The sequence below is a fragment of the Tasmannia lanceolata genome, unplaced genomic scaffold (genome assembly GCF_043159265.1).
Source record: "Tasmannia lanceolata isolate RefF3 unplaced genomic scaffold, GAP_Taslan_0.1 ptg000037l, whole genome shotgun sequence".
In the NCBI taxonomy this organism is placed as follows: domain Eukaryota; kingdom Viridiplantae; phylum Streptophyta; class Magnoliopsida; order Canellales; family Winteraceae; genus Tasmannia; species Tasmannia lanceolata.
In genome coordinates, this window is record NW_027518714.1 from 32175583 (window position 1) to 32203486 (window position 27904).

A 27904-nucleotide genomic window follows, 5' to 3' on the forward strand; every position below is an offset into this window, starting at 1 on the left:
TTACAGAAATTATTATTTTTTATTAACGAGAGATTCAGAGAGAAATCAATCATTTTATTAGAGCATTCCCACGCATAATTTAAAACATGTGGCAGTCTTTCCTTGATTCTAGACATTCCCATTTATCTTTTCTTGTACCTGCCAAGCCCCCAAAATTTTTCTGTTAGTATCTTTCTAGGAACAAACACACAAAAAGAAATACTTAGAACTGAACCTGAAATCAGTAAAAGGATAAAGCTAAAACCTAGCCCACCCACTACAAAAGGGTGCATTTGGGTTGTAGAAATCAGGAATCGGAATCAACATCCCCACTCTGATTCCGCTGGAACTAGAATACCACCCCTAGGGAGGGAAATAGAAGGCGCAATAAATTCACCCATCCCTGTAACTCGGGCATGTCTCACATGCTAGTGCTCAATAGAGACCCTAGGTGTGCTGAACAGGATGAACTCGGAAAACCCAATAGGCTGGAAATTACTATACAAATGGATAAAAGAATAACATATTATAAGATAGAATAGAAAAAAAACATGTCTAGAAATATAGAAATGCATTTTAGATATAAAATTAGTATATAAAAAATACTAAAAGGAAAATAAAAAATGGCTACTGATATTTGCACTACCATGTTTTGAAGATGGGTCAAACTCACCATGTCTTTTACTTTTTAAATTGTCTGCTGAGAGCTTTTGGGAATTGTAATAGCCTTTGATAGCTGATTAAATAGTAAAAGACAAGGTGAGTTCGCCCCATTATCAAAACAAGGTAGTGTGAATATCAGTAGCCATAAAAAATTGGTGAAAAAAGGAATTTCCTAATAACAATAATACTGGACGAATGTCCAACATGTTTCTTCTTGTAACAAGCTACACTATACCTGCACTGTGCATAACCCTAACCTTGAACTGAAATTAGGGGTGTAAACGAGCCGAGCTTGGCCAGGCTCGGTCAGGCTCGGTCAGGCTCGGCCATGCTCGCGAGCCTTACCGAGCTTTTTTTCACACCCCTCATCTTCCCTGAACAGCCCTATATAGTGTAATTTCACTACTTTTTTTACACTATGGGGGTGGTCCAAGTAACAAATGGGGTTCCTAAAATGAAGTGACATATTTTGCCTCCCCCTTTTACTCCCTAGACAACCCTTTTAGTGTATATATTAATATATAATATATATATTTAAATATATTAAATTCTTAACAAGCCTTAACGAGCCGAGCCTGGCCTAAATCGGGCTCAGCTCGTTAAGCTTAACGAGCCTGGAGAGCCGGCTCGGCTCAGCTCGTTAAGGATTCGAGCCGAGCTCGAGCGAGCTTCTGAGCCCGAGCCAAAATTGACACCCTTAACTGAAATAGAGGCTCCAGCAATTATACCGAGCCTTATGCAAGTAAAACATCAAAACCAATTTGCCCTGAGGTGTAGAAAGTCTATGATATCTAACATATAATAAGGGTTGATGAACTTACAACTTGGGTTTTGCTCCATTGAAAGGGATCTGTAATCCATCATAGTGTCCATAACCGTGATACAGAACACGGATTGGGTTTTCCTTGCCGTACTCCTGACCATATTCTGCTATAATTTTGAGACTCCCCGAATTTTTATCGCACATGTAAACAGTGATGGGCGTCCTGCAAATCAAAGTTTTATGTTGACTCCAAAAGATGTTTAATGACAAACTAAATAAAGTTAGAAATAGTAGGAAGGGCAGTCAAGATGAACATTGACAAGAATAAGCAGGCAGCTATTAGCATTTAAAAACTCACTGAAGAACATGTGAAGACATGAGCAGTTCAGGCTCTCCTCCCCAAATGTGAGGCTGTCGTATCTGCATCACATATGTCTCAAAATCCCCTTCAAGAAACCTGCAAATAGCATAAAAATTACTGGAAATTCTTAATATTATAGGGTTCAAGGAAGACAAACGTGATGTATTATTATAATGAGTTGCTGGAAACAAATGGTCAATGCTTGTCAAGCATTACAATCAACTAGATCAGAGCATGTGCTTATACGTCATTTCTTTTAGCAGCATTTTTTTAGTTTAGACTATAACCCCCTGTTTGGATACGTGGATTTCAGAATACAGATTTAAGATTTTAGTTTGAAAGCAGAGTAAAATTCTGGATTTTACAATGAAAGTAGGCTGCAGATGTGGGGGAAGTAGGTTGTGGATGAAGAGTTTTAAGTATGAAATCCAGGTTTTAGAAATCTCTCCCCCATCCTGAGATTTCTAAAACCTGGAAACAGGGGCGATCTCCTACTCTCTCGCTCGACGGAAAGAAGGGTGAGAAATAAAAAAACGACGGATGGTCTCCTTCTCTCGTCTTCCATCTACGATTTTCAGGAAATCCAAGATTCTAAAATCTGCGTATCCAAACAGCCCCTAAATGATTTCAGTGACATAACAAACAATCCTGATCCTACAAAAAGCTACATGTGATCGAGAGTAAATGGAAGTGAATTTTCATTTAATTGAAAGAATAATCAAGGGCAACACCCATACAAAAATGAGTGCAAGAATATTCATTAGAACAGTTAAAATCATAAATTGCTTTCCTATCCATGAATCATAATTCTGACATGCAGGAAGATGTGAAAACTGATCCACTCACCACTAAAACCAAATATAATGATGTATAGAAGTCACCCATCAAAACAGAGAATGAGAATTTTTCCATGCATGTCTTATATCTAGTGAGAAGCCCACAAAGAGATATATATACGACCAGACAGGTTTAAGTTTGGACCTTATCTGGGACAGCATGGATATGAAAAGAAATCAAGAGGGGTCTGCAAAATTTGAAGATGGAAGGTGTTAGGCCTAAAATCGGTAACAGATACGGCAGTGACGTAAGAGCTGAACTGGAGGACCCGAGGAGCCGAAGTGAAGGAGCGGAGTCCTGCACAAGGAGCAAACGAGGTCAGAAGACCAACCCGGAGTCGTTGCTCCGGACAGGCCCTTCGACACTCAAATCAGTATGAGCAGGAGTTCAGAGCGAGTTTAAGAGTGGTGGTTGGGAAGTTATTACCTCTGTTTTGAGCTCTGAAAGCCCTTTTATAGAGGAAAACCTGGGGTGGTTGGATTACCTACCCCAGGACAGGTGTCGGCCTGTTATAGGTTTGAGTTTACCTACTCTGAGGTAATTGCCATAATACCCCTGAACTGACGCGGGATTTGTGGTGGGCCATCCTGGGGCCACGTGTCGACAGCTAATAGGCTGCTGTTTTTCATACCCCATCAGTTGCCCCCCCAGTTCTCCAAGTCATTGTAGTGATTTGGGGAAGTGTGGTGAGTTATATTCCTGAACAGGGGGAGTCTGTCCGGCGAAGCCGTTTATCCGGCCCACGGAATCAGTCCGGAAATTCTGTCTGTCCGGCCAGGAAATCAGTCCGGAAATTTTGTCTGTCCGGCTAGGAAATCAGTCTGGAAATTCTGTCTGTTCGGCCTGGGAATCAGTCAGAAAATTTCGTCTGTCCGGACTGGGAATCAGTCAGGAGATCCTGTTCTGTCCGGCCAGGAAATCAGTCCGGAAACTTTGTCTGTCCGGCCAGGAAATCAGTTCGGAAACTTTGTCTGTCCGACCAGGAAATCAGTCCGGAAATTCTGTCTGTCCGACCAGGAAATCAGTCCGGAAACTTTGTCTGTCCGGCCAGGAAATCAGTCCGGAAATTCTGTCTGTCCGTCCAGGAAATCAGTTCGGAAACTTTGTCTGTCCGGCCAGGAAATCAGTCCGGAAATTCTGTCTGTCCGGCTTGGGCCGGATAGATTTTTGTCATTTAGCGATTGCGCCATATCCTGTCCGGCTTGGGCCGGACTGATTTTTGTCGCGTCGCGTATTCTGTCCGGCTTGGGCCGAACTGATTTTCGTCGTTTAGCGAATGCGCAATATCCTGTCCGGCCTAAGCCGGACAGATTTTTGTCGTTTAGCGAATGCTGTCCGACTTGGGCCGGACAGATTTTTGTTGCGTAGCGAATGCGCGATATCCTGTCCGGCTTAGGCCGGACTGATTTTTGTCGCGTAGCGGATGCGCCATATTCTGTCCGGCTTGGGCCAGACAGATTTTCTTGATGGGCACATATTCTGTCCTGCGCCACATTCTGTCCGGTTTGGGCCGGACAGATCTTCTTCACGGGCACAATCGCTCTAGAAGTTAATCTGTACACGAGCACCTTACGAATGTCCCTTAGCCCCTTGGAGATACGCGCGTATTTGCTTACGCCCTTGCCTCGAAGTGTGTGTCCGTCATTAATGAAAGACACGTGGCACCATACAAGGGCTCTCGAAGTGCGTGCCCTTCGTTAAATGCGAACCGCCTTAGCCAAGGCTTTATAAAAGGAGGTTTTCACCCTTCATTTCTCACTTTTCACTTTTTACTTTCGCCCTTCTCCTCTTCTTCTTTCTTGCTCTGCCTGCTCGACTCGGTTAGCTCGAGGTTGTGATCGTCCGCGGATTTTAGGAGCTCTTCTCTGTTCGGTCCGGTAATCTTCTTGAGCGTGTCTTTTATTCGTTTCTTTTTCTGCGTTCATGTCCTGTAGTAACTCTAGCTCTGAGTCCGGTTCAGGGGAGTCCTCTTCCAGTAGCTCAGGGTCTAGTTCGTTAGGGAGGACCCAAAATAATCTGACCAGGACTCCCGGGCAAAATATGGCAAGTCCTGATATTAGTGTAGAAGTAGTAGATAGTGAGAACGAGGTGATTGAGGACGAGGTGATTTTGGATCTGAACACCACTCCGCCCCCAACGGATAGTTACCTCCGAGCAGAGGCGAGTGTTGGTAGTGACGTCGCCGAGGCGTCCACAACATTCCTCCCGGGCCGGGCCGTTGAGGTAGTAACTAGGGCCTGGATGGACTCCAATCCCCAGTACAACATCCGGGCTCTTTACGAGGAGAACATCCTTGGTGAGTCCAGGCTGGGAGACATTAGGGATAGGTACATTATTCCCCTAAGGTTCGGGCTGAGGGCCGCGATAGAGGGAGATAGGGCTTGCAACGAAAGCTCCGACGTCTATATATACGACGAGTCGTTAAGGGCCAGGCTCAGGTTCCCTCTGCACCCATTCTTCACCGCGGTCCTTCGATATTACGGGCTGGCTCCGGCTCAGGTAGCGCCGAACTCGTGGAGGACGCTGACCGATTTCATATACCTGGTCCAGGGCCGGCTTCAGAGAAGTTTGTCTGTGCCGTTGTTCTGTGCGTGTGCGCACTTGAAGAGGCACAAGGACGGGGGTTGGATTTACATTAGCCGGCGCCCGGAGGTGAAAATGATTACTGGCATTCCCTCTTCCATACACTTATGGAAGAACAGGTTCTTCTACGTCGAGGACAGGGAGTCCACCGAGCCCTGGCCAGTTCCTCTAAAATGGGACACCCCAGATACAGTTGCGATGAGCCGTAAGCCGCTCCTCGAGGGCGAGGATATGAGAACGTTCGCCCTAGTCCGTGAGGAGTTGGACCGTGAGGGCCTCATTCATTGTTCGGAATTCTCTGGGGAAGAGGTTCTGGTCGGGTTGGGCCTTAGTACTGCGACTCGGGCACGTATGTGGCTAGTCTTGCTTTTAAACTCCTTTTCCTCTTTTTTTGCTTCTGACTGGTTTTGTTCGTCTATGTTGACTTTCAGAGATGCAGAAACAGTCAAAGATGGAGAAAGTGCGGCAACGAGCATTTGGAAGGGCCCAACAGGGCCGGAAAAGGAAAGCCGCTGAGATTTCGAGTCCTGCTCCGACCCGGGACACGCCGCCCCCCAAAGGCAAGACTTCAGTGAAGCTGGTTGGCGCCTACGGCCGAGGAGCAGGGTCTTCAAAGTTGGGTGGAACACCCACTGGAGCCCGTCCTCCCCCGGCGAGGTCTGGAGATAATGTTTTTCGGCCCAATTGGGCCGTTCAGAAAAGCGACTCCGGCCTTGGTGAGAGCCGGGTAGCAGTGGATATTGTCACTAAGGGTCTCCTCAACAAGGACAAGCTCCAGGTTCTGAACGAACCTCTAGCTGCGGCCGACGAGGCCATATTTTCTTCCCTTTACCAGGTAAGATGGCCCGTGTGTTTGCTTGTTTTGTCTTTTGTTTTGCTTTCTTGTGTTAACACTTGTTCGCCTGCAGATTGGATTGTATTACAACAACTTTCGGGAGAAGAGTAAGAAGTTTTCCGAGGCAATAACCAAGTCTGAGGAGGAGAGCGGGCAGCTGCTGAAGGAGGCAGAAGAGCTCCAAAGGTCCATCGGACAGAGGGACGCGGAGAATCAGCTGCTCAAGGATGAGTTGGTCGCCCAGAAGCAGAAGGCCTCCGAGGCCCTTAACGCACAGAGGGAAAGAGCCCGGGAGAGACAGATAGCGGCCGTCGAGGAGGCCGTACAGAAGAAAGAGGACGAACTTATCAGTTTGTCTAGCGAATCCTACAAGGTGGGATTCTTTGATTGCCTTGATCAGGTTAAGGAATCAAACCCGGCCGTGACACTGACGAGCCTAGTTCTCCCTGACCCATTGGGGCCTGACTACGACGAGCCGGGCACCGCCGCTGCCGCAGAGGTCCCGGAGGCACACTCATCACGGGGCGGTAGCCACGGGGTGTCTTGAGCTCCCCTCCTTTTCTTCGTGGGCACTGTCTTCTGATTCTTTTTGTATTGGCCCTTGGAGGCCCTATTTTTGTAATGGCCCTTAGAGGCTCAACTTTTTGTAATGGTCCTTCGAGGCCCCACTTTTCCATGAATAGAAATTGCATTTTGTTGTCCATTCTCTACTTGTCTGCCCCTGGCTAATACTGTTTGATTCTAACACTGTGGGCCAAGAATACTCCGGGCAGACGTTCGAGGTGAACCAACCAGCGAGCACCCAAGTTTTAGTGAACTGGGTTTCTAAGACGGCTTGGTTTTTCTGTCCGGGCCTGTTCCTGACCAGGAGTGCGCTCCCGGTCTTTGCGGAGACGAGCCGTGGCGAACCAAGCAGCGAGTACCCTAGTTTTAGTGAACTGGGTTTTCAAGTAGCCTTGGTTTTTGCTGTCCGGGATTGTTCTGGACCAGGAGTGCCCTCCCGGTCTTTGCGGAGACGAGCCATGGCGAACCAAGCAGTGAGTACCCTAGTTTTAGTGAACTGGGTTTCCAAGTAGCCTTGGTTTTTGCTGTCCGACCTCATTTTCGATACTGGATTTCTGTAGAAACTCCATACATATGCTTCTGAGAGTGGTGTATCCGGATGCGGCCAGCTTAGACAGCACATCTGCTTTTGTGTTTTCTGTTCTGGGGATTCTGATGACCTCAAAACTTTTGAACTTGCTGGCTAACTGGCGGACCTTGGAGAGGTATTTGATCATACGTTCGTCGTGGGCCTCATAGACCCCTTGAATCTGGTTTGCAACCAGCTGGGCGTCACAGTATTCTTTCAGCCTTTGGGCGCTGGTCTGGACTGCGAGATTCATTCCGGCGAGGAGGGCTTCATACTCTGCCTCATTGTTATATGCGCGGAATCCGAACCTTAGGGCGTAATCTAAAGTGAAGTTGTCGGGCCCGGTGAGAATCAAACCGGCTCCACAGCCACCCTTGTTCGAAGATCCGTCCACGTACACTTCCCAGAGTGGTTCGGTGGTTGATGGATCCTGTTCTGCTGGTACGGGGATGATTTCTGCTTCAGTCCCATCTTCTGTTCGCTCCTCAGTTGTGGTTTCCTTCTCCACAGCCGGGGTTTGGACAATTTCAGGTTCAGTGCTATGTTGGGGGATGGTGCATTCAGCCACGAAGTCTGCCAGCACCTGAGCCTTTATCGTTGGTCTAGGCATGTACTGGATATAGAATTCGCTCAGCTCAACCACCCATTTCACGAGTCGTCCTGAGGTGTTCGGCCTATGGAGAACTTGCCAGAGCGGCTGATCGGTCAGGACCTTTATTGTGTGGGCTTGACAATACGGCCTCAATTTCCTGGCTGCCATGATCAGGGCGTAGGCCAATTTCTCGACTCGCTGGTACCTGATCTCGGCATCATGCAGGACCTTGCTGACATAGTAGACCGGTTTTTGTTGGCTGTGCTCTTCACGAACTAGGACGGCTGCCAATGCCATGGGGCTCACGGACAGGTACAGGAGCAGTTCTTCCCCCGGCTCTGGCTTTGTCAAAAGCGGTGGGGAGGACAAGTACTGCTTCAGTTCCTTGAACGCGATCTGGCATTCCTCCGTCCAAGGTGCTGTCTTGATTCCTTTGACGGCGTTGAAGAAAGGCAGGCATATCTCTGCGGACTTTGAGATGAAGCGCCCTAGTGCGGCCACCATTCCCGTTAGACGTTGTACTTCTCTAATAGTTTTCGGTGGAGTGAGCTCCACCACGGCCTACCATAAACCCCAAGAACTTTCCCGAGCTGACGCCGAAAGTGCACTTCGTGGGGTTAAGTTTCATGTTATGCTCTCTTAGGACTTGGAATGTTTCTCTCAAGTCGGATACATGATCTTGCATATTTACGGCCGATCTGATTCTGGAAGAGCTTGTTCACGAGCCTCTGATATGTGGCCCCGGCATTTTTTAGGCCGAAGGGCATGACACGGTAACAGTACGTCCGCTAATCCGTTACAAAGGAAGTCTTCGGTATATCTGACTCATACATTCTGATCTAGTTGTATCCGGAGAAGGCGTCCATGAAACTCAGTAATTCGTGACCTGCGGTGGCATCAATGAGCTGATCGATTTTTGGGAGCGGATAGCTGTCCTTGGGACAGGCTTTGTTCAGATCAGTGAAATCAACGCAGGTCCTCCACTTTCCATTTGTCTTCTTCACCAGGACCACTTTTGCCAGCCAGTCCGGGTATTGGATTTCTCGAATGAAGTCAGCACTTAAGAGCCTCTCCACTTCTTCTTTTATCACCTGCCGCCTTTCGAGGGCGAAATGTCTTCTTTTCTGTTTCACCGGCCTGCAGGTAGGGTCAACACCAAGTCTGTGCGTACTGACGTCTGGGTCTATGCCGGGCATGTCAACGGGAGCCCATGCAAAGACGTCTGCATTGTCTTGAAGAAACTGGGTGAGGCTGTGCCGGGTGCTTGCCTAGAGAGGAGCCGATCTGAACGACTTTCTCATTATCGCCTTTGTACAGAGGGATGGAGATGAGGTCTTCGGCGGGCTGAGTCCCCTGGGCTTCGTCTCTCAGATCGAGTAGCTCAATCGGCAGCGATTCCATCGCATTTTTGCCCTTGAGTGCCATGGCATAGCACTCCCTGGACTGTGGTTGGTCTCCCCGGACTTCTCCCACGCTGTTTGGCATTATGAATTTCATTTTTTGGTGATATGCTGAAGCGACTGCGCGGATTAAGTTCTGGCCGGGTAGCCCCAAGATAGCGTTATAGACCGAAGTGGCCCTCACTACCAGGAAGTTGACCATCACGAAAGGTTGATAGGGAGGCTCTCCGACGAGGACTGGGAGTTCAATTTGTCCTGTCACTTTCACGACTTCTCCTGAGAAACCGAACAGATCGGAGTTTGTCGGCCTCAAACGGTCGTCTCCGATCATCATTCTCCTGAAAGCATGATAGTAAAGGATATCGGCCGAACTCCTGTTGTCGAAAAGGATTTTCTTCAGCTCCCAGTTCGCGACGAGCATAGTTAGGACCAGGGCGTCGTTGTGTGGGAGTATCAAGTTGTCGAGGTCCGCCTCTGAAAAGGAGATCTCATTCTCCGTCTTCATCTTTTTGCTGCATGTGTGCACGGCGTTGACTCGGCGTGCGTATGCTTTTCGAGCAGCAGATGATGTGCCCCCAGCGGCCGGTCCGCCCATAATCGTGCTGTGACCCCCTTTGGCTGGGACCGGCGTGCCTCTGGTTGTGGACTGGATGGTGGGAGAGATTGATCCCGTGCAGGGGGCGGCTGTGACCGTCGAGGGCTACGGCCCTGAGGACTCTTCTCTCTGCGTTCTCTTCTGTGGCCGTCACTTATGACATACTTTTTCAAGTATCCCCGGCCAATCAGCAGCTCAATTTCTTCCTTGAGCTGCCAGCACTCGTCTATGTCGTGACCGTGGTCCCTGTGGAACCGATAGTACTTCGATTTGTCTCTTGCTTCCCTTGGAGATCATTCTGGTCGGCCACCTTACGAACTCTTCTCCTCTGATTGCGGCCAGTATGTGTCTCCGGGAGGTGTTGAGAGGGGTAAAGTTCTCTTCCCTCCTCGGGAGGGACTTCTCTCTTCTGGGGGCCTTGTCATCCCTACGCTGCTTGGTAGGGTTCTTGTCTTCAGAGGTTCTCCTCCGATTTGAGTCTAGGGCCGCCAGTGTTTCTTCCACTGCTATATATTCCTCCGCTCCGGCCATCAGATCCGCGAGTGAGTGCAGGTATTGGCGAGCCACTGACCGGCGGAAGTCGTTGAATCTAGCGCGTTCATGGTGGCTGAGGGATCCAAATTCGGCACTTGGAGTGCCTCCCTGTTGAAACGGCTGACGAACACCTTCAGAGGTTCGTTGTCCTCTTGCCGCAAGGCCATCAAGGATGCTGTTGTTTTCCTTGGCCTACGGCTGCTCATGAAATGGCGGACCAGATCGTCCCCAAAGTCTTCAAAGTTGCTGATGGAGTTCGGTTTGATCCTTGAGTACCAGTCCCGGGCCGCACCAGTCAGCGTGGTCGAGAATGCTCTTCAGAGGAAGCCATCGGCGCCGTGGAGGAGCATCATCGTTTTGAACGTCTCGAAATGGTCCACAGGGTCAGTGGTCCCGTCATATTGCGGGACGGTTGGCATTTTAAACCCTGTGGGCGCCGGGGCGTTCATAACATCGTCGGTGAACGGCGTTCTGCTTGAGAACGCTCGCGCAGCAGGCCGGCTTTGATCTTTTGCCAGCTCTTCTATATGGTGGTCCATTTCTTCTATCCTTCGTAGCATCGGATCAGCTCTACAATCTGGTCGGTCCAGTGACCTGTTTCTCTCCACTGACGGGCTCGCCGCAGAGCCGGACTGACTTTCCGGACTCCTTCGACGAGGCCGGGATTTTTCTTGCTGTGTGTGGTCTTCATGAGCTCGGTGCTTTCGTGCAGAGCGAGACCGCGACCTTCGGCGGCGGTGAGGCTCTGTATGGGCATGCCTGGCTCTGGAGTGATGGACTTGCCTTGAGTGGTGAGTCTGGTCTTCACCGTGGCGCGCTGACTCTCCCCTGTGGATATTCGACCTTTCTTGTACGGGTCGTGGAGCTTCCGGAGGATGTTGGGGAGGCGCTTGGATTAGTTGTTGGTATTGACCGACAAGAGCCGTCATCTGTTGAAAGAGAGCTTGAACTTGATCCGGAGTGGGCGTGGGATTGAGGTGTTCCGAACGAGCCGGGCTCTGTTATGCTGTAGCAGAAGTAGCCACCACCTGTGAGGCAATTCGCTCACTCCGGGTCCTGCGAGGTAGCACGGCTCGAGTAGTTCGTGGGGTTGGTACCCGAGCATTCCTCCGTCCTGCCATTTTGTAAGGGGATTTGAACAGCTTTTAGTTCGCGGTCCCACGGATGGCGCCAATCTGTTAGGCCTAAAATCGGTAACAGATACGGCAATGACGTAAGAGCTGAACTGGAGGACCCGAGGAGCCGAAGTGAAGGAGCTGAGTCCTGCACAAGGAGCAAACGAGGTCAGAAGACCAACCCGGAGTCGTTGCTCCGGACAAGCCCTTCGACACTCAAGTCAGTATGAGCAGGAGTGCAGAGCGAGTTTAAGAGTGGTGGTTGGGAAGTTATTACCTCTGTTTTAAGCTCTGAAAGCCCTTTTATAGAGGGAAACCTGGGGTGGTTGGATTACCTACCCTAGGACAGGTGTCGGCCTATTATAGGTTTGAGTTTACCTACTCTGAGGTAATTACCATAATACCCCTGGACTGACGCAGGATTTGTGGTGGGCCATCCTGGGGCCACGTGTCGACAGCTAATAGGCTGCTGTTTTTCATACCCCATCAGAAGGGATCCAAACCACAGATGATATCCAAGAAGAAAGCACTATTTTTTTTCCTTTTTTAATTTTTTTTAGAGTGGAATCAGGAATCATTTTTTTTAAGTGTCAAAACAGTGTGGGATATAAAACCACTTAAAAAACAAACAGAACAGTAGCTTAATATATGCTGAATGTATAGGTCACATTCTTTTTCCGACATTCCCCCTCAAACACCGTGTGAAAATTAACATTCTTCATGACTTGTAACAGCACAAGGAATAAGCAGAGAGTGATGCATATGCCACAGATTGCAATTGGTGACCCATTTTTTTTTTATATGACCCAATTAAGGCCTCACAAAAGGGTAAACTGGATGGAGGGATGGATGCCCCAAAAATACCATATTAGTGATGGTTTATCCAAGTCTGCAAGTTGTAGTGGATAAAATCCTCAAATTTAGGATGACTAGATGAAGGGAATTGGAATGGAAGAAACAAAAAATAAAAAAATAAAAAAAAAAAAAAAAAAATAAATAAATATATATATATATATATATATATATATATATATATATATATATATATATATATATATATATATATATATATATATATATATATATATATATGAGGAAAGTGTTTCTACTCGGTCCCCTAGATAAGCTTATCTACTCCTCCCTTTAAAAAAATACAGTGGGCCCACGCTGTTTGGATGATCCAAAGCATTCATTTGATAGGTCTTAACATAGATAGGGTGTGCCCAAAAAATCAGCACCAAAGGGTCATCCTAGCCCTTCGTTTTGTTGGGCACACCGTGTCCAAAATGGACGCATATAAACGTTAGAAACACTTTCCTCTATATATATATATATATATATAAGACATTGGCAAAGGCTAAGGGTCTCTTTGGATACCTATAAAAATTACTTGCATATGCAAATGGTTTTGAAGTTACATATAATTATTTGCAAATAATGGTTTCTCTTATCGAGAAAAGTGTTTCTAGTCTGCCGACTAGAGATCATTCTCTAGTCCGGAGACCAAAAAACATGGGTCCCACCTTATTTGGGTGATGCAAAGCATTCATTTGATGGGCTCTGACATAGAGAGGGTGTCCACAAAAAAATCAGCTCCATAGGATCATCCCAACCCTGTGATTTGTGGAGCTTAAAATGGACGGCCATAAATCGGCACAAATCTGTCCATTTTTTAGCTCCACAAATGGATGGGTTAAGATGATCCTATGAAGCTGATTTTTTGTGGACACCTTATCTATGATGAGGCCTATCAAATGAATGCTTTAGATCACCACAAAAAATGTGGGACCCAAGTGTTTTTGGTCGCCGGACTAGAGAATGATCTCTAGTCGGCAGACTAGAAACACTTTTCTCTTATCATAATAGTTTTATAAATGATATAACATTCAAAAAAAAAAAGTTTTGTAAATGATATAGGCATATAGCTAATGGCTTCCAAAGAGGCATTCACGTCCTATTTGAAAATGAGATTAAATTAAAACAATCTTATTTGCAAATAAGAACCCATTTTGGTGGCATCCAAAGAGGTCATCTCTTCAGTATATAATGTTCCAACTTCCAACCTTCAACACTGGAAAAAAAAAAGGGAACATAGGCAAAAAGGTTAGAAACAGAATAAAAGGGCTCCATGTTAATTGAAAATGACCAAATACGCTTCCTCTTCAATAGATAGCGAGCACATGACATAGCTCCCAAAATAATTGACAGCTTCTCCTTCACTTAGTAGAGAATACATGCAGTGGCCCAACCTCTTTGTTAGCATGTATTGGTCTCCTCCCAAGTCTACCGTCAGACACACACATTCAAAATACAGATGCATATAAGCTATGGGAGAATTATGCAAATGAAAGATCCACAATTTAGGATAAAAATAAAAGCTCAAGTTTGTAGTCTTATTGGGAAAAATAAGTTCGAAGGGGAGTCATAAATACAAAATATAACTCAAACTTAGAGGGTATGGAAATTGTCAATGCTAGTTCGTTATGTGATACATAAAATTCAAGGAAATATGGTACTTGATCCCAGACTGGGTGAGAGGTAACACAGTTGTACAGTTGTCCTATACTCAGTATCAAATCAGCATACTAAGATAAGCCAAAACAAATGTTGTTAACTAATCAATCCAGTTTTGACCCAAACTGGTCCATTTTGAACAATTTTATAGTTTCCCACTGCTTGGTGCTTCTGATTGTGTGTTCAAAGGTTTACGTTCACTTTCATGAGAACAGGCCAATAGAGTAAAGTAATTGGCGCGTCGATAAAAGATTGAGCACTTTATATGTGTGTGTGTGTGTGTGTATCATACATTATTAAAAATGTGTGCCAAGTTGGTTTAGCACTTTTCTATTACGTTAGAGATCGTGTCTTCGAATAGAAAAGTGCTAAACAGAATCGCCGAGTTGGTTTAGCAGTTCTCTATTATGATTCAATGACTGCAACTGGATCAAGAATAAAGAAAGACATTGAACAAGAATTGACACTTGATAAGTAGAACAAAAGATCCTCAAAGAGAACCCACCATTCAGAGTCAGCACGTCTCTTAATGAATTCATCTGCAACCTGTTAAGGTCAACACAAGCTACCTATAAGAAGAGTGAAATCAGACCCAAATGAAAGTTCAGTGGTGATAAAAATAATGATAAGCATATGATTTAGTGATGGCATACCTGAATGTTTAAAATGTTTAAACATGGCATGCCCCAGAAAGATTAAAGAAAATTGTAGAGCATGGATAACCATGAAAGGTGAAAACAGAATCAGAAAAGCTTAAACTTGATAAAGTGATGATTAACAATGGGGAACAGATGTAGGAAAAGGCACATCAGAATGTTAATAGAACAAAAAATGTAAATGACGGCAATATCTCTGTGGCATACTTTAGCTCTCAACTCATCTGCTAGTTCTCTCTGAAGGCTCTCACTTGGAGATGGCTTCCCTTCTCTCAAGCAAGCACCATGAGCCACAGATCTGAACAAACACCTTCCATCCCCGGGGATGCCTGCAATATAAGACCAAGATTCTATCTTATCTCAGCTTTTCACGCAAGGTATTTTTTTAATGGTAAAATATAAATTTATTTCTTCTTTTAATGGTAAAAAACCATATTTTATTTTATTTTAATGATAACGATACTTCATTAAAAAGATAAAAGTGTAAGGTACAAGAACACGTGACTACATGTCTCAGAAAGAAGAAGTACACTAGTATACTCCCTAGTCCCCCCCAACATACAAAAAACTAATATCTAACAAGCAGCAACCGCACAGAAGACACAAGCAACTATGGTCTACACCTGTTTTGAAGCAACCATAGACGAAGAGAGCCTACTCCGGGGCATCCTCATCACTTGCCTTCTCTTTTGGGTTATGAACCATCTCTTCAACATCTTGGTCGTCTTCATCTCTGTCTACTCCTGCAAACATGTTCCGGGTAGGACACTGATAATCATAGTGGTCATCGCCTTCACACTTAGAGCACACATTTTTGCTATTACCCTTAGAGATCTCAACAACCACTCTTTCCCTTTGGTGTCTCTTTGCTGGGAGTGGGGAGTGTTACTGGCTCTAGACGTAGTGGCAATGGGAGGGGACTAGGTCTATCGGTCACCCTAAAAAAATCTCTTACGTTAAGACTCCCCTGGCTTGGGAGCCAAACATCCTAATGGTTGTTGTATTGCTCTAACTCAAAGGTCAATTGAAAAGGTTACTCCAAGAACTCTACAAGATGAGGAACCATCTCTCTCCTAATATCGGGTCTTAACCTAGTGTGAAACCTAGAGAGAGTCAACATCGGGTCCTCAACATCACAATGGACAATCAGCTCATCAAATCGGCTAATATAGTCGGCCACTGAGATATTTCCTAGGCGAAGGGTGGGCAACTGATCCATGAGATGATCTCTACAAGTCACTCTAAGATACTTCTCTTTCAATTTCTCCTTCATTTTATCAAAGTAAATTACTGGATCATGTCGCATTCTGTGATATTGGCGTTCTACATTGGCCTAATACAATTTGGCTTGACCTGTAAGATTCATCTTCGCAAACCTATCCCGTAAGGTATCAGACATTTCATACAATTCAAAGTAATGGTCCATGTCTGATATCCAATCTAAGAAAACCTAGGGGTCAAGTCTAACATGAAGGTTCATCAACTTTAACTCTGTGTGATATATCCGCACGGTCATACCCAAGTAAGTTGTTTCTGCGATTTTGGGCATCCCAATCGTCTTCCTCACGAAGTGGTGGGAGTGGAACCCTCGGGCCTCGGGGGACAAGGATATTGAGAAGGTTAGGTCTAACCTGCTCCTCATACTCAAATGGATGGTCGGGAAAGGTGGACTTTTTTTCCTTTGGGCTGAGTTTCCCCTCATGATTCCTACAATAGGAGGTCTACCATTGCAGGCATTCTCATGATTCACACTAATAGCACTATTCTCCAACGCTACTACACATGCCTTAAATTTTCTTAGCAGGTGATCATCTGGTCTAGCTTAGCATTGATGCTTACTAGTATCTCAACCCATTGGTCTGGGTTTGGGGGTCCCTAGTGGTGATCCCATATGGTAGTGAGTTCCACTATGGGTGGGCAAGAAAGTAGAGAACACTAAATGAGGTCTGAAAATGGGTGACTAGTAACACTAAACCTGAGGAAAACAAACCTATGGCTCTGACACCCAAGGTTTGAAATTTCGGTTTTGGTTTTGGTTTCAGCCGAAAACGAAATTTCAAATTTCGGGGGCAATTTGGTTTTGGTGTAAATCTTCAAATTTTGGCCGGAATGTTTAAATTTCAGTTTCGGTTTTAAATTTCGGTCCCGGGCGAAATCCGAAATTTTGGATTTCGGCCAAAATTTAAAACCATGCCGATACCAAAAAACATTGTAGGGCAGGTCACAACTTGACTAATCCTACAACTTTTGATAATAAGAACCTATGGAGTACAGGTGTCCATGGTTTTAAATTTCGACCGAAATCCGAAATTCCGGGTTTCGGTGGAGACCGAAACCGAAATCACACATACCCGAAACGGTGCTTTATTTTACCGAAATTTCAAAATTTCAGTCGAAATTTCACTTATCCCGAAATTTTCTTTGAAATTTAAGGGATTTCACCCAAAAATCTCGATATTTATTAATTATTTAATATCTTCCCGAAATTTCAGCTGAAATTACCGAAATTGGCTGAAATTTTGGCCAAAATTCTGTACAAGATAAAATATTCTTTTCTTTGATTTCGTTAGATTCCGTCCGAAATTTAGAAATTTCGGTTTCCGTGAGGAACAAAACGAATTCTGAAACCGAAATTTGAAACCATGTAGGTGTCTACCATTAGTAAAACTTTGGGTAAGTGTTGAAGGTTGTATCTTATGGTTTGAGGCTCCTAAAGGGAATGTCTAACAAGTGCAACAATGATAATCATACGCAAATACCAAACTAGAACTATAGAATTCAACCAAACAAGCTATTGATAGTTACAAAGAAAATTGCAGAAAATTAATCCGTACAATTGGCACCTTAAGAGCACCAAACAAGCATCCAATAAAAAAGGATTGAGACCTTCGTTGCCGTTATTAAAGTGCAGTCCCCTTTAAATAGCAAATCCAGATTAAACTGGCTATCCACAACCTCAAATGAGGCGTGCAAACAACACCTCAATACGGAGGATTTGACCTTTCAAGGGCAAATTCAAATGGAACAAGTTAAACTTTGGGGATTTAAGATTTAATGCAATCAATTAAAAGTAGCAATAGGCATTTAAGAAGGCTAAAAAATCCAAAATTTATCTTTGAAATCTAGCTTCAATTTGGGGTGGGGTTTGACAAATTGGAGCAGAAGGGCATTTTGGGGAGGGTTTAACTTTGAAATCTAGTTTCAATTTGGCGTGGTGTTCAAGACCGACAAATACTAGGTTTTGGACTTTATTTTGTTTATAAAAAGACAGAACTCACTCTTCTTGGCTGCATCTGAAGGAAGGTTATCCACTTCCGGCAAGATCACTATGTGCAGCGGAACAAAAATCTCATAGAACTTTAAATTTCTTTTTTACCTTGCGATTGCCCACGATCCTAGACTCTAGATTAGTTAATTATGTTAACTAAACATAAAGAAATACCTCATTGAAGAAGAAATCAAGGAACCACGCTGCTTGATCTACTCCTCAAACGATTGCGATCGTTCTTAATGCCTCGAACCCCGCAAGTTGAACCGATGGATTCTTTTCTTTGCATCGTTGATCGTGGATGTGAATAACACTTATTCACTTCTTTAAGGTCTGATCTAATCAGTACCTTTGACATAAAGATCAGAGAATTATATTGGAAGCCTTTCTCTTAAATAGATTGGAAGAGATGAAGAGAGAGAGAGAGAGAGAGAGACTGAAAAACAATTTTTCCAAGGAGGGGAGAAGTGGCCGACGAGTTTAGGAGATGGAAAACTTCCAAAATTCGTTCAGCCCTCTCTCTTAAATAATAAGAAGAGCTTAGTTTGATCTTCCCCTTGTTTATCTCTCCCAATTCTTATCCAATACGAAGACTAGTTGCATTATTACTCCTTGACGAATTGGGACTCTTCACAAACGTCCAAGGCTTTGTGGGGATGCCCAAGATACATAGGAGAACGTGTATTGAAGTCTCTCTCAAGCCCTTGTGGCCTTATCTCATAAGAGTTGGTGTTGGAAACAAATTGTTTGCTTTGTAGATCCTACAATTTAGTAATTCTTATCCAAAGAGGAGTTTGAGTGCAACTCTAAATCCTTGAGCAATTGGGAACGTTTTCCCCAGCTCTCCAACTGTTTTGGGAGTGTGGTGGGTCTCACAAACCTTATCAAAATGTATAGTCCTATCCCAATTCCCAATTCTGTTCCAATTCAGCAACTTTTTACAAAACCGGTTTGGGAATAACTATCCACATTTGGATTTCATATTACTATACATAGACCTGGCAAACGGGCAGGCCGGGCCGGGTTTGACCGGCCCGTATGGGTCCGGGTCAAACGGGTCGGGTCAAAATGACCCAGAAAATTTTACGGGTCATTGCGCTAGGACCCGCACCCGGCCCACACGGGCCGGGTCGACCCGCGGGCCACCTGGATTTTTGACGTATTATTTTTTAAGATTTTTTTTTGTCTAGGGATTCGCTAGCCACTTTCGCCGAGTCTACTTTTCGGCTTGTCGGCCATCCTTTGCTGAATAGATCGACAGAAGTACGATTTGCGCAAAGGTGGCTAGTGTGGACCCCGATCCGAGGACGGTGAAGGAACGAGTCCCTAGATCCTCTAAGATCTCCACAACGTGAAGGAGAGCTCTACCAAAGAACTCTCGAAACTGCTGCCACCCTCACAGCATAGCATGAGTGGCGATATAAAAAGAAAGAGATACATCCTGATCCGGAGCCAGGGCTCGAAACCAAGATATATCTAAAAATAACTCAGAGTCGCCATCCATGGATGTGCCATGGAACCAAAACAAATGCTCTGTTTGCAATGGATAACCAGAGATACAAAAGGTCCGTGCCTGATGACGAATGAAGAAGGTCTGAAGAGCACCCCCAATTCGCCTGAGTGCGAACACTTGGTCTCTTATGCCATTTATTATTAACCTCGAAGAGTTTTGGGCAAAAATCATGTGAAATGGGAACAATCCTCAGGAGTCGTCTATCTAAGCATGCATTTCCTGAGAATAGAAATAACAAGCACACAAAAAATAAATGAAAGAGGTGCCACCTAAATATTGCTAGGTTATGAGTGACATACCTAACTGGTGTCTAAGTTCTGATGGACAAACATAAGTTATAGCTAAAGGTATAGGATCAGTACAAGAAAGTAAGAGAACATAACAAAACACGCAACATAACAAATCCTAAGACTCTAAACGATTTAGCCCGAGTACTCGGATGGTCTGGTATTCATCCAAAGAAGCCTACGTATCCCCACCTCCACGAGAATCAAGGCAACGTAGTTCTTCGCGCCTATTCTAAGCTATGATGCCTAAGACACCTAGACCTCTATCTTAGACTCGATCTAAAAGATCGGATTAGTTATTAAAGCTTCTTGAACGATTATTTAAATTCCAGTGAATTGTAGATTTTAGGACACCCTATATGCCCTAACTAAATGCAGGTTTAGCCCTAAGCTAATGCAGGTGGTTCCTACAACCTATGTGTAACTAGGCTGTGTGTCCTAAGGAAAACCATGGGACCACTAACGCATCTTAGACCTAGTCATCAATCGGCGATGTGAATCGCCAACTGACCGGACGGAGGCGCTCCTATAACTCTAGTATAGACCCCTAACTCTAAAACAAGCACATAACAAACAAACAAATAAACAACCTATCAAAAGAAACTCCTAACTCTAAAAGTCTCTATCTAGGAGAAACTCCTAACATTAGAGGAAGAGCTTTTTGAAAATACGGTTTTAAAGAAAAAGGGGTAAAGTATATTTATTTACAAAGTTTGGCTGGAGTTGGGATATGTATCCCAAGCTGCACTACGTACCTCGTGGAAGAGGATCAAGCCAACGTAGTTCGAAACGAACTTTCCTAATACGCTATAAAACTCAACACTTTAGATTTTTTAAAGGTTTTTGATGTTTTCAAATGTTTTTGAAGTGCTTTTATATTTTTTACGTTTTCAAATGTTTTTGAGTTTCAAATTTATAATGTTTTTTGGATTTTAAAGCTTTTCTAATGCTCTGAACCTTTAAATGTTTTCAATCTTAAAGGGAACACGCAAATAACACTACAAACTAGAGCAAAGCCCTAAAGCCAAAGGGGAAACCCCGAACAAACAACAAGCGTCTCATAGAGACGAACCACGACATGTAAAGAAGTGTCCCAAGAACAGAGAAAACAATCTAAGATCCCAAGCAGGGAAGGCTCTATATGACTGAGTTAGTCTCTAATGGAAAAACTCCTAACTAATAACACTAGGGAGGGAGTACAAATGAGTCAGAGACTCTCTAATAACACTACCAAGTCAAAGACTCGCTCTAAAAGAGGCGGCCACTCTAACATGAGGCTAGGTAAGCCTCCTAAAGGGGAAACTCTCTATATGAGACAAGGCTTGTCTCTGAGACACAAATGACGTAAACAAAGGTTCTGATGAGACTGGGCAAGTCTCTTATATACAAAGGAGGGGTATGCTACTTGGACTGAGCAAGTCCCCAAAGGATGGGCTTGGGCTAGCGCCTTCATCGCCCCTGCAATGGAGCTACATAAATTCCTAACTAAGGGATAGAACCCTGGACTAATGGATAAAACCTAACAAGGTGACACATCACAGATTACACTATGAATTACTCAAAAAGGTGAGGCGCACCAAGTCAAGGTCTAACACGGCTGTTGACCTTGTCACATATTAACACTAACAATGCCAATTAGGCTATATGCATATTACCCAAGTAGAGACAAATGACAGTTTGGTCATGCAAATTTTGAGATACATAGCATCAAGACAATGACTCAAACACTCATGGATAAATGGCGATCACATCTAACCAAAACCTTAAAGATTTCTAATTAGCATTCCCCCACCCTTACAAGCACAAATCATGACCAACGAATATAAAGATAGGTGATGGAAGAAGCAATGTAGCCTTCAAATTCAAATCCTCAATAATCAAACTTCATAAAATTAATTTGAAGAGTGTACGATAACCCCAGGATTTTCAAAGACATAGCGGCTAAACCTTATTCCAATATTGATTTCCACATACAGCTTATCATATAAAATGCATACAGTTCATAGCCAACTACTGACATGGAACCCATAAATTCAGCCATATGATGAGCAATGACATAAACATCATCAGACCTTGATATTTCATTGAACACCTACTTGTGATACGAACTCAGATACCCTTTGGAGTTAAAATAAAAAATTTGGCCAGGAACTATATGAGCATCACATCAAATATGTATTTAGGATCATGTCATATTCTTTGTCAAACACAGTAACTCATACAACCTATGAATGGGCTGGCAAACTCAAGGTCCTGTAGTGCCTTCATAAATTACTATGAACTCGGTTCTATTTTTGGAGTTGAGATTATAATCCTAATAAAGAAAGGAAAATACATTCAACATGAAAACCCTTTGGATAAAGAACCCATGGATAAATAACTCCAAACCACCATTAAAATGCAGTGAAACAAATTGATCCATTCTCGAGGACCAAATCACAGAAATGAGACCAAGAAAGCTGAAGAAGAATTCCATTTACAGATCTTGCAATACCCAGCCAAAGGATAAATTGATGGCCAAACCAATGAGTAAACATAGCTCATCTCTGATTTCTTTTACATTCAAGAAAGAAAAAAAAATTATACCAAAGCATCAATCACCACAATCCAAGGCATGCAAAAATTGATTCCAGAGGTCAAACAAAAGCATAGATGATAAGTAAAGATATTAGAGATTAATACCTTTCTACGATGAAGCTTGCCTTATTCTTTCTTCTCCCTTTTTCTTTAAATGGCTAACAAACCCCTATTCTAGCCCTCTTCTTCCTTATTTATACACCAAGAGTCCTTGACAACACCTTGCTCTAGGAAAATTTTGTCTGACTTGAGCCTCCCTTCTTTTCCCCGGAAAGTAGAGACGGTGGTGGTGGAAGAAGATCGGCCGGATTCCGATGAAGAACCCACCGGAGAAGATGGGTAGAGGGGATCGGATTCTCCTCTCCCTCTCTCTCTCTCTCTCTCTCTCTCTCTCTCTCTCTCTCTATTTCTCTCCCTCTCTGCAATTTCTTCTCCCTCTCTGATGCTCTGATTTTTGCTAAAAAAATGGAGTAAAGTTGAAGAGGGTTTGATGAGATTTGAAATGGGTTTAGGTTTTGGGAGGTGGAGATGATGATGGTGAAATGGGTTTCGGAGAAGATGATGGTGGATGGCCGGAGGGTGGTCGACCTGGGTTTTCGAAGTGGGTTTGGGGTGGAGATGGCGGCTGCAATGGTGGCAAGAGGGTTTGGGTCGGATTTAATGGTGGTGGGTGGTGGTTGGAAAAAAGAAGAAGAGGAATGAGAAAATGGTGGCTGTGATGGAGGCGATGGGGGTGACTACAATGGTAGGTGGGCGAAGATCGGTTGGAGGAGGTGGAAAAAGGTGGTGGTGGCTGGCCGGTGGGTGGCTTGCCGGAGATGAGGCCGGAGGTGGAGGCGACTCTCTCTCCCTCTCTCTCTCTCTGTTTTTTTCTAAAAAATGGGTCTCCTCTCTTAAAACCCTATTTCGTTGGGTTTTTAAAGAAAACGAGAAATGATATATTTGGTCCCCCCTCCCTGTTTCAAGGGACAGCCACCTGCAATGTATTTTATACATTTTCTAACATACAGGGGGGGGTGCCTCGGGTAAGACAAGCCCAAGCAAAAATAGAATGTATTTGACCCCTCGCCCTTTCCATGAACAGCCCCAACTCCAGTGTATTTTTAAAAAATTTTATACTGGCAGGGGGGGTGGTCCCAAGCAGAAAACAGGGGGAAATATTTTTGAGAAAATATCTTCTCCTAACTAATTTTGTTACACACTAATCAGTATACCCTCTATATCTCCCTGGACAACCCATTACGGACAATTTAAACTGGTTTTCTAGGTTCCTGCGCACCCCTATTTCTGGCTAAATCGCCACCCTTATTCCTACATTACGCTACACCACAAACGTCGCCCGTTTGCTAGGCAAACAGCGACGGATTCGGACGAAATTTTACGGGAACTTTAGTGGGACCCTAACCTAGCTTGGGAACAAATTTGGGACATTAAAACACTAGTTTGATAGGGTTTCTATCCTAACGACTCTATTAGGGTTCGGTCAAAATGGGGTGTCTACAGCTAGCAATAAATAATAGCAATTTATAATAATCAATGCGGAACTAAGTTTTAAATGAAAAATTACAAAAAAATGGAAGTAAAGTAGATAAATTACCAAAAAAATACCAAAAGAATGTATTAAAATATGACAATTACCAAAAAACCTACAAAGAAAATTAAAAACTTATGACAATTACGGGAAAAAAGGCCAAAATAAAACTTTTGTACTTCTCTACGGGCACCCGCGGGTCAATTTCAAACGGGCCATAGATTGGTGACCCAGACCCGGTATTTACGGGCGGGCAGGGTGGACCCGCGGCTCCGGGTCACCTTTTGCCAGGTCTAACTATACATATTATTAATCATATTAATAAAGTATAATAAATGAATAATTAATTAATAATTAATTATCCATTTAATTAATTACTAACTCAAATCCAATGGGAGTTATTTCGGCTGCAATTTGTCTTCGAAAAATTCTCTCATTATCTCTTGTTAACTACTAACAAAGACATGTATATATACATATATCAACATATAAATATATATTTACTTAATTAATATCCACATTGATCTAACGGATCATATCCGTCCGTGCAATTACATAAAATGCGGAACCCTGATCCGTTTGGATGTTACCGGGTCATTCGAGTTATGAGTGGGATCGTTGCAGGGATCCGACGGTCAATCCTGCAGAACCCTGTGGTGGGCCCCACTGCGATCTCGCTCTGTAGTTAAACTACACTCACATTAGGTCAGTGGCCTCCATCGAGACGTAACCCTAAAGATGACTGTCAGATCATCTTATCCCTAATCACATCTTGTATGTCAAAGTCATTTCTTCTTGACTACATCTACTGAGTTAAGTCATACTGGGGGTGGACACCATTTACCCCCTTGGCCCACTCTTGGTATACCATTTTGGTCAAGTGGTGTTCGGCCCCCAAATGCATTTATAAAATCCTTTGAAAACATTTCAATGTTTCATAAAACATTCCGATAAACCTTTTATCAAGTTCTCCTAGCCAGGCTATTTAATAGGCTTACCGCTTTGACAAAATTGTAGATGTCAATCCCTAAATTTTAGGGCGAAGAATCCCTTGTTGAGTATTACTATTGATTTCGAGGGTTTACTCTAAGATATAATTCTATCCGAATGTGACTCTAAACTAGAATCACTATGAGATAGACTAAGACCCTAGAACGGGCCGACAAACCAATAAGATCCCTCAGGTCTAAGGACAATTGAAGGGTCGTGTATGGAAGAACAACTTTATACTCTCTTGTCCACAAGTTGATCTTTATTTGATCTGGTTCGGTTGCGCGATCCAATCGTCACACCCACTTTTCTTGCTTAGGGTACACTACCCAGATGATCGAGATAAGTCACCTCACGACACGTGCATGTAGGCAAGACTGCTGCTAGTTGTATACAAAAAGAGATGTCCGGTCTGATACCCGACTAGGAACTATTAAGGCTTGCATAGAACCGAGATGCCGCATCTCCTTGCTTCCTTAGATCTGTGAATCCTTTGAGCATGGCATTTCTACTATGCTACCTAAGGACGAACTTGTGTCAATAAACAAGCACATCACACACCTTCATTAATATAATTACCCATTCATGTCATGAAATAAATCTTTATTGATTAATAAATGTCATTCCACTGGCTTTTCGGGGCATATACTCTAACAACATCTTCCAACTCATGGGATCTGTCAAAAGCAACCCAAGGTATCTAAGTTTTATGCACTTAATTTGGCTAACATATCGCCAATCATTAGCACTCCTTGTAACATGGAAAAAAAACTCTATCTCTAGTTTTCTCATAAATTTCATCAATGAACCTAGCAAGTCTCCATGGACCAATATTGTTCCCGTTTGGCATTCACCCAAGAAATTACATTTGAAGAGTCTCCTACCTCTAGTCTTCCATATGACCAGTGAATATGCACAATCCAATATGCAATGTTCTCACCTTAGGGTATCAGTGTATGCTGTCTCCTTAGAGGGTGTTGGTTTGAGGATATAGAGTGAGAATAGCAAAGATAATGAAATCACACATTATTTTATTGTTTTGATGCAAATTATAAATTGGAGAGATGATCCTGTGGAAACAAGATTTTAAGATTTAATGCAATCAATTAAAAGTAGAAATAGGCATTTTAGGGATTTAAGATTTAATGCAATCAATTAAAAGTAGAAATAGGCATTTAAGAAGGCTAAAAAACAATTCAAAATTTAAATTTGAAATCTAGCTTCAATTTGGGGTGGGTTTGACAAATTGGGGCAGAAGGACATTTTGGGGTGGGTTTAACTTTGAAATCTAGTTTCAATTTGAGTTGGTGTTCAAGACCGACAAATATTAGGTTTTGGACTTTATTTTGTTTATTAAAAAGACAGAACTCACTCTTCTTGGCTGCATCTTCCAACTCATGGGATCTGTCAAAAGCAACCCAAGGTATCTGAGTTTTACGCACTTAATTTGGCTAACATATCGCCTATCATTAGCGCTCCTTGTAACATGGAAAAAAAAAACTCTCTCTAGCCTTCTCATAAATGTCATCGATGAACCTAGCAAGTCTCCATGGACCAATATTGTTACCGTTTGGCATTCGCCCAAGAAATTACATTTGACGAGTCTCCTACCTCTAGTCTTCCATCTGATTTGTGAATATGCACAATCTAATATGCAATGTTCTCACCTCAGGGTATCAGTGTATGCTCTCCCATTAGAGGGTGTTGGTTTGCGGATATAGAGTGAGAATAGCAGAGATAATGAAATCACACATTATTTTATTGTTTTGATGCACATTTAAATTGGAGCGATGATCCCGTGGAAACTTATCGTCCCGTTTAACCACTAAAAAGAAGCATGAGAGCAACTCTAGCTAGTGTTTCCTATGATGGTCAGGTGGTCTTCAACAACTTAGCTTATTGAGTGTTGTGTGATTAAATGGGTAAAGTGAGAGTCAAATCTTCTGTGGATAGTCAATTTACAAACTTTACAAACTTCTTGAGGAATTGTCTTATAAGGCAATTTGCATACATAAGAATGCTAGCCATGTCAACAATGGGTTAGCTAAACAATACTTAAGGCTCTCTCCTCTTCATTGTAAACTCTTTGCAAATAAATTACCTTTCAAGGAATAACATTCCAATGTTCTTATCTTAATAAGAAGAAAATTTCGTTAGGTGTATGCAGCCATGTAAATACAGATACGGTATGAACCAAAAATTGCAGAGTATTTGCTCCATCATATTAATTGTGTTGCATCTCAAAATATGAACCTCGCAGTATAATTTAGCAATTTCCTGAATTTTTCTATAAAGCATCCATGAGTGAAAAACTGTAGAAACTAAACATGTTGTGCCACATATTGTAGAAAAAAAATTCCTCACCATTCATTTTTAAAGATTTAAACAACTCTTTAGTTAAATATCTAAGAATCCCCACCAAAGGTACTAATTCCAAATTAAAATTAAAAAAAGACCAAAATATAAAGACAAACCTAGGCCAAAATCCATACAAGTTTCCAGCAAATACAAAGGGTAAAGACGAGATGAACGAGAACACGATCAAGAAAATCAAAACCCTATCTATACGAATTAAATAAGAATGCGAAAGAAAAGCAATAAGAAAGGAATAGCAAGTACAAAAAGAAGAAGAAAAGCATCTATTCATTCTACAGAAAACAAAAAGGAAAACCAAAGGAACGAATCGAACAATAACAACAACATACAAATAATCAGCAGTTGCGAACAATTCGACGAATCAAACATATCTACAAAATTTTATAGAGGAATAACCACTTTTTTTTTCCTTTTTGCCTTAGATTTGAATAGAAATGAAGGGAAAGAGAGGGGAATTGAAATTCACCTTTACGAGACAGATTCGAGAATGGAGAAGAAAATCGATGGAATAGTTGGGGGATTGAAAGCGATAGGAAAAAGCATGGGATTCGATGCGTTTTTGGGAGAGGAAGACTCTGTTGGATCCAGTAAGGAAGTAGAAAATGGTAATTGACGAGTCTAAGTATATTTTGAACTCGCGACTCGGGAATGACTCGGTCTTCTGTACTGTTTATTTATAAAATATCTGCAAAAGTATAGAAAAAAAAAATTATATGCAAACATAGAAATGCTAAACTGAAGGGCGGCTTGCAAAAAACATCAGCTACCCCATCGGACATTCTCACAAAATCTCATTTATGATT

At 43.2% G+C, this 27904-nt stretch overlaps 1 protein-coding gene across 3 annotated transcripts; it reads right to left on the reverse strand.

Annotated features, from left to right (window-relative positions):
* Positions 1-27563, reverse strand: LOC143860409 (OVARIAN TUMOR DOMAIN-containing deubiquitinating enzyme 4-like). 3 transcript variants are annotated; one of them, XM_077371016.1, is made up of 7 exons: positions 27431-27563; positions 14767-14888; positions 14409-14449; positions 1764-1862; positions 1464-1628; positions 245-477; positions 1-138 (listed from the first exon to the last, which is right to left on the reverse strand). In XM_077371016.1, exons 1-6 carry the CDS (start codon positions 27468-27470, stop codon positions 408-410), a joined length of 537 nt encoding a protein of 178 aa, XP_077227131.1. In that variant the 5' UTR covers positions 27471-27563; the 3' UTR covers positions 1-138; positions 245-407. The 3 variants fall into 3 exon arrangements, with proteins under 3 accessions (XP_077227131.1, XP_077227132.1, XP_077227134.1); XM_077371017.1 differs by lacking the exon at positions 27431-27563 and adding an exon at positions 27200-27344; XM_077371019.1 differs by lacking the exon at positions 245-477.
* Positions 27564-27904: the final 341 nt, after the last annotated feature.